The 6833-nt window shown below is 36.1% G+C and overlaps 1 protein-coding gene across 1 annotated transcript; it reads right to left on the minus strand.

Annotated features, from left to right (window-relative positions):
- Positions 1-1663: 1663 nt before the first annotated feature.
- On the minus strand, positions 1664-6108 carry LOC113320844 (beta-glucosidase BoGH3B-like). The gene is made up of 10 exons (XM_026568740.1): positions 5947-6108; positions 5314-5567; positions 5018-5222; positions 4388-4478; positions 4123-4268; positions 3678-3921; positions 3471-3575; positions 3005-3187; positions 2659-2863; positions 1664-2564 (listed from the first exon to the last, which is right to left on the minus strand). Exons 1-10 carry the CDS (start codon positions 6060-6062, stop codon positions 2083-2085), a joined length of 2031 nt encoding a protein of 676 aa, XP_026424525.1. The 5' UTR covers positions 6063-6108; the 3' UTR covers positions 1664-2082.
- Between the last annotated feature and the right edge of the window lie 725 nt (positions 6109-6833).

The raw sequence follows: 6833 nt of genomic DNA on the forward strand, positions 1-6833 counted from the left end.
TGTAACCCTGAAAAAAACACAGGCCTATATCTGTTTTTCACCCTTAAAATTAAATCCCAAAATTTAGTAGCCTTAAAGTTGAAACTTAGAACATCAAAAAAAAAAAAGTTAAACAAATAAAACGAATAGATGATAGTAGTTGTGATTCAAAATTAGGATTTGATTACTTGAAATCAAAAATTTGATCCGAAAATTTTCTTGGATTTACATTAGCAGAAGCATAATCGGTAAATAAAAATCTATTTTACCTACCGATTATGGTTGATGTTCTTGGATTTACAGTAGCAGAAACATAATCGGTAGATAATAATATACTTTACCTACCGATTATGGTTGATGTTCTTCATTTCTTAAGAACATCAACCATAATCGGTAGGGAAATTGATCGTTACCTACCGAATATTCTTGATTCAAAAAATTCAATTTCTCTGTACTAAAAGTTATGCACAATCGGTAGATAGTGGACACTATTAACTACCGCTTGTGAAAGTAGAAAATTTCAAAATTTTATTAAGTTTTGAAATTTTGAATTTGGGGACATGAACACAATCGGTAGATAATAAACATCACATATTAACACAATTTACTACCGATTATGGTAATACCAAAATTCGAAAATTGAGTATATTCGGAGGTTAAAGTAACACACTTTATTACCGATTATGGTAGTACCAAAATTCGAAAATTTTAGAATTTTCGCAAAATCTCATTTTGGGGCCAATATACATTCGGAAGTTAAATTTACTACCGATTATGGTAGTACTAAAATTCGAAAGTTCAGTATATTCGGAGGTTAAGTAACACACTCTACTACCGATTATGGTAGTACCAAAGTTTGAAAATCTTAGAATTTTGGCAAAATCTCATTTTGGAGCCAATATACATTCGGAAGTTAAATTTACCACCGATTATGGTAGTACTAAAATTCAAAAATTGAGTATATTCGGAGGTTAAGTAACACACTTTACTACCGATTATGGTAGTACCAAAGTTTGAAAATTTTAGAATTTTTGCAAAATCTCATTTTGGAGCCAATATACATTCGGAAGTTAAATTTACTACCGATTATGGTAGTACCAAAACTCGGAAATTGAGTATATTCGGAGGTTAAAGTAATACACTTTACTTCTGATTGTAGGTAAACTACCGATCGTATGAAATACGCGAGATAAAGGCTAACTTAAATTTAGATTTGGGTGACCCTATTTTGTCTTGCTGTTGGCCCTTAATTTCTTTTGGGTAGCCCCTAAAAATGCCAAGTATTTTACGACCAAAACAATGGTCACGAAATTGACAAGCGTTGTTCGATGTTCTTCTCCTTTATCACGTGTGGAAGGAACAACCTTTCACAAGTGCATGGAGAGAAGATACCAAGTTGCATAACAAGACTGCTAATGGGGATGCCAGGTTTAGTGGGGGTGTACCAAACCAAGGCAAAAACTGTTTTGTCTTATTATAGTTTTGGTGCATCCCACTTAATTTGGTACCCCTATTAGTAATGTTGGGTTATCCGTTTAGAAAGATGGTTCCTTCCACATGGAATCAAACATTTTGGAAACTAGAAGACCTATGAATGATGTAGTAGACAAAAGAGGTTGAAACCAGTCGTTCGGTGCAAGACGCAAGAAAATAAATAGCGCTGTATAAAATTTAAGCAATTAAGTAGGCCAAAATAGGTTTAATAAGTAATTCACTAGAGGGGTTTTAAGTACAATAAACATTCTGGAAAACTTTTAAGGACGGGAATTTTTTACAAGTTCTTATTGATGCAGGGCATACTACAATTCCAGAAGATTCCGCTTAGAGGTTTGGCTTCCATGGTTTTCTAATTTCAGTCTTTTTTATTTTTAGGATTCTTTTAGATTTCCTTTTAGTTTTATGTTTCCTAGTTTAGTTATTCTTCAAGCCTATATAAAGGCTAGATTAAGTCTTGTAAGAGCTATCTATTACTCAATCAAATTATTAAAAACAAAACTTATTTTTCTCTTCTTGCTTGAATTCTCTTCTCTTCTTGCTTATAGCAATCTAGTATTGCTTTCTTTTACCTTGTTCCACATTACTTGTAAATGTAGGTTTCTAAATCTAAGCACTTGGTTTTGTAACTAGTCCAAATCCAAATGGGAAGAGAGGATCATAATGCTTGTCGCCAACATTCATTGGCAGTTGATCAACAGTCTTGAACCAGGTGCGGGCTAGCTTCCCAGTGAACCCATAGTCACCAAATAGAGCATCAGCAACACCTTGACCTTCACTCCCTGGTAACCATGCTGCTACTAGTGCCTCAATTTTGGCGAGGTATGGTTGGATTACAACAGGTCGACCGGATACGACAACCACAACACACTTGATGGCTCCACACACATTGTTTATTGTGCTTGGGCCAGGCTCAGAAATTGTGAGGTTCAAGCTGTCCCCAAAGGTCTCTGCATATGGAACTTCACCCACAACGACAATGGCGTAAGAGAAATGGTTGGACTTGACAAATGTTGCATCAGGGTTTGCATTGAAAACTACTTGGGTTGTTGGGTCAACGGTATTTTTGATTGCTTGTAGTATTGTTGTACCTGTTCACGAGTAGAGTATTCTTCTTGGTAAGTTTTCAAAAAACAATGAATTCTGTGGATTATGCAAGTTAAATATCACATAAACTGAACATACCACTTGTGAGCTCATTCCCGGTAACTCCTTGCCACTGGATGGTCCAACCACCACATTGATTACCAAGGTTATCAGCATGACTTCCAGCAACAAGGATCTTTGGGGCCTTCTTGGGAAGAGGCAACAATGGATAAGCTGCAGATTTACCGTTCTTCAACAGCACTAGTGATTTTCTCACAGCTTCTCTTGCTAATTCTCTGTGTTCCTGTTAAGAAGAAGACACAGTTTCAGAGGGCTTTATGTGATTAAATTTGAAAATCGGAAACATGGAAATAGTGCTTGTAAACTCCTATCATAAGCACTAAATTTTCAGTCAAGGTGGTGCTACAGAGATTGATTAACTAACCTGGCTTCCAAGCTGGTTAGCAAGGCTATTATCAGCTATTGGGTTCTCAAAGAGTCCCATTGTGAACTTAACCCTCAAGATTCTCTTCACAGCATCGTCAATTCGACTTAGTGGGATGACGTTCTTCTTCGCCAATTGGGTCAGACCATCAATGAATTCGTTGAAGTTGTTGGGGACCATGATCTTTAATGAAATGTAAATTGAGTATAAGAAGACATACACTTCGTAAAGAACTTTCAAACAACTGGAGATTAGAATTTGGAGTAAATAAATTGCTGACTGGAATAGCGAAAGAGGGAATTCTTGTAAGAAGAAAAAGAATACTAAAATCTGTGTTGTGTTTTCTAAAACTTTTTTTAACTTATTGTCGGTTAAATAAGTAGAGATGCGACTCTTAGTTACGTGTTCTAACTAAACATACAGGGTCATTAAAAGTATATGCTATATTTGCTTATGACTGACTGACCATGTCGATGCCAGCATTAACTCCAGCTTGAATTGAATATGTGTAGTTTCCATGAGGAGGAGACGTGATCCTGTCAATACCTTCCCAATCAGAAATGACGAAACCCTGAGACATTCATGATCAAATGTGATGTTAGATTTCCCTCCTGCTGAATCAGTTGGAGATAAACTGGAGAAAATATACGATGATTGTCAAAACTTATCTTACCCTGAAATGTAGGGTATTCTTGAGGAAATCAGTGATAAGCTTCTTGTTGGCGTGCATTTTTTGCCCATTCCAACTGGAGTACGAAACCATGATAGTTGAAACACCCTTGTAGATTGAATTGTAGTATGCTGGCATGTGAATACTGTACAGTCCATTTTCATTGATCACGGTGTTATTTTCGTTGATACCCTTAGTGGTGCCACCATCACCCACATAGTGCTTAGCACAAGCTGCCACATTCTTCCTGCATATAACATAAGCAAATGTCCATAAATTATGAGATTGAGTTTTGAGGGGGGGAGTATAACAATTAGATATTGGTAAACAAAGACCCAAAGCCCAGTTCAATAGGAGTCACAGTGAATAGTAACAGCAGTACGTTGCTAACATGAAAATAAGGGTCACAATGATTAAGAACTACATTAATATAGGTTATGGCTCTTACTTTCCAGCGACAAATGGAACACCTTTTCTATAATTCTTAGGAGGTTCTCCTTGTAAACCAGGTATGATCTCTGTCATTAGCTGCACGATTTTGTGATCTTCACTATAGCTCTCATAACACCGACCCCATCTTGGGTCTCTGCAAACCTGCATGAATCAAAATGGAAGATCAGGGTACAGAGGAATGCTCTAAACTTAATAAGATAGCTGAAAGTTAGTACAATTGTTCCAAGTGAACGAAGCTATCTCTGTTTTGGTTTTCATACCGCAATGCATGGAGCAAAAGCATATGGAATACCAGTAGCTCTAACTTCCAGAGCAGTTGCAGCCCCAATCTTCTTGATAAGTGCTGGATCCCTGGAGGACATTCATTATAATGGGCAAATTTAGAATAGCACAAAACCAAACTACGGGTGCTTTTATGTTGCCTAACCTGCTGACAGGAAAGATATATACAGAGGGCAAAAAACTATAGAACATTCACTATAGTGGACAGAATTAGAATACCATGACTTCAAATTACTGGTATCCACAGGAAACAAAGAAACCAAGATGGGTTTATAAACTCAAGGTTTAGAGAGAGGATAGGATCCTAAATTCAATTGAGCCCCAATTCTTTTCAGTAAAGAATCCTATGCTTATGTTGCTCCAATCCTATAATTCTTTGGTCAAACCAGAGGAAAGAGCCTCCAATGTCATCGAGTACTTAGCATTTAAACATGTATTACGAATATATGAACTAACTACAGAGTACAAATCCATCAGATAGTTCTCTTATTCTTGTTTTCTATCGCAATCACCGAGAAGCGAGACTAACTAGGAACAATTGTTATACTGTATATATACAGGCACTTCCAGATTAACTAAATGTATACTCAAGGTGAAGATCGCGTTACCTGGTCACTCCAAGCCCAACATTGTGGGGGAAGACAGTTGCCTTGTAAACGTTATTGTGCCCGTGAACAGCATCAATTCCATAAATCATCGGAATCCCTAGACGGGTAGAGAGAGCACCCTTCTGCATCTCATTTACCATATTAACCCAAGCTTCAGCAGTGGCTTGAGGAGCTGGCACACTTCCTCCTCCGCTCAATACACTCCCTAAGAACACAAAACATAACTATTACATTTCAATACAAAAAAAAAAAAAAACTATGATATATTAAAATGTCAATTAGTTTGAGAATGTTACCAATGAAATAGTTCTTCATGACATCAGCAGTTGCAACAGCTCGCTCGATCTGTGTCATTTGTCCAATCTTCTCCTCCAAAGTCATTCTACCCATCAAGTCCCTGATTCTAGCGCCTAGTGGTTGTTTGGGATCTTGGTATTTGTATTTGTATGTTGCTTCTGTAATGGACGCGAAACAACACAATAGTAGAAGCCCCAATACTGGGATACTATTCCTTGCCATCATTACTAAATCAAACTGCCTGTGCTTTATCCTGGGATACCAGATTAACAAAAATCAATCATCATTTAGGAATTTCCACAAAAACATCAACGTTAAATCTGAAAAATGTAACAGTATTAGCTCAATCTTCAGGAAAAGAGGTTTTTATTATCATCTTAATCAAAGACTAAGGTCGTACTCAAAAACCACATCAAAAAACAGATCAGTTATGCATTGTTCAAAGAAAACTCTCCTAGTATCTTCTTCCTAACTAAGAAGCAAAAATCAGAACATCGTTAACATCTCCCTGAACTCAAATCAAAGCTAGAATCAGCTCCATTAAAGCTCAAACTTATAAAAATAAATAAAAAAAAAGAGCTTGGATCTAGCCATGTATGAAACTCTTTAAAAGATTGAAAGAAACAACTCACAATGAGATGAGAATACTATCAGAGAGATTCAGAAGTTTTCCTCCTCTTCCACTACTGGTTGTTATTTCTTCAGAAACTTTGGTTTGAAATATATAGAGAGAGAAATAGTAGCACATAAGAAAGAGAGCGGCAGAGGTGTTATTATCTTGTTACAAAAGATTCAGCTTTTTCAGGCGAAAAGTAAAAAGAAATCCAAAAAATATCAGAAAATTTGAAAAGAGCACATTGGGCCATTCACACACACACCCTATGTGTCCGATATTTGACTGACTTTTTAATCTTTTTTGAGATTTAGCTGATATATTTTCTGACTTGATCAACTGTGGTTGACCCAAATCTTTTCCATTGATGGTTGAATTGGCCCAAATCTTCTTTTTTATTTTTTTTGAACAACAATCTTCTTCTTTATTTGAATTCATTGAATCATCATTATGTTATTTTTCATTCCATTTACTTCGTTGTTTCTTTATATTGAGGCCGTCTTCATGTGATTGTTTATTTTGAGTAAGGATTTCTTCTTTATAGTACAATTTCAACCACATGTAATGTTTTGCACGATGCACGGGACCTTCAACTTTTGCAAGGAAAATCCACCCTCTTGCACGTGTAGAGAAAGAAAACGATTTCGAGAGAGGTTAACGATCAATCGTGGTGGAGGCATTTTGCCATTTTATTTTATTTTAAATTTCTTTTAGGAATTTGAACGTATTGTTAGGAAATATGGCCAATTGGAAGAATCTAATCTAACAACGGTAATATCCAAAAACAAAAACAATACTGTACTACTTTCTTTAGCCGAACTTACCGTTGGAGACAACTTTTGAGATCTCAATAGTAGTATTTTTCGAATCTTCTACGTTGATTTCTAAAATTCTATGCTGTTATTG

This window comes from Papaver somniferum, chromosome 11 (genome assembly GCF_003573695.1).
Source record: "Papaver somniferum cultivar HN1 chromosome 11, ASM357369v1, whole genome shotgun sequence".
In the NCBI taxonomy this organism is placed as follows: domain Eukaryota; kingdom Viridiplantae; phylum Streptophyta; class Magnoliopsida; order Ranunculales; family Papaveraceae; genus Papaver; species Papaver somniferum.

Excerpts from the sequence above, each read along its gene's own strand:
- LOC113320844 (XM_026568740.1), bottom strand. The coding sequence starts at position 6,062 with ATGTGCTACTATTTCTCTCTCTATATATTTCAAACCAAAGTTTCTGAA. Across the intron at positions 5,568-5,946 it reads GATAGTATTCTCATCTCATT|GATAAAGCACAGGCAGTTTG; the intron begins GTGAGTTGTTTC and ends CTGGTATCCCAG. Across the intron at positions 5,223-5,313 it reads CATGAAGAACTATTTCATTG|GGAGTGTATTGAGCGGAGGA; the intron begins GTAACATTCTCA and ends TTGTGTTCTTAG.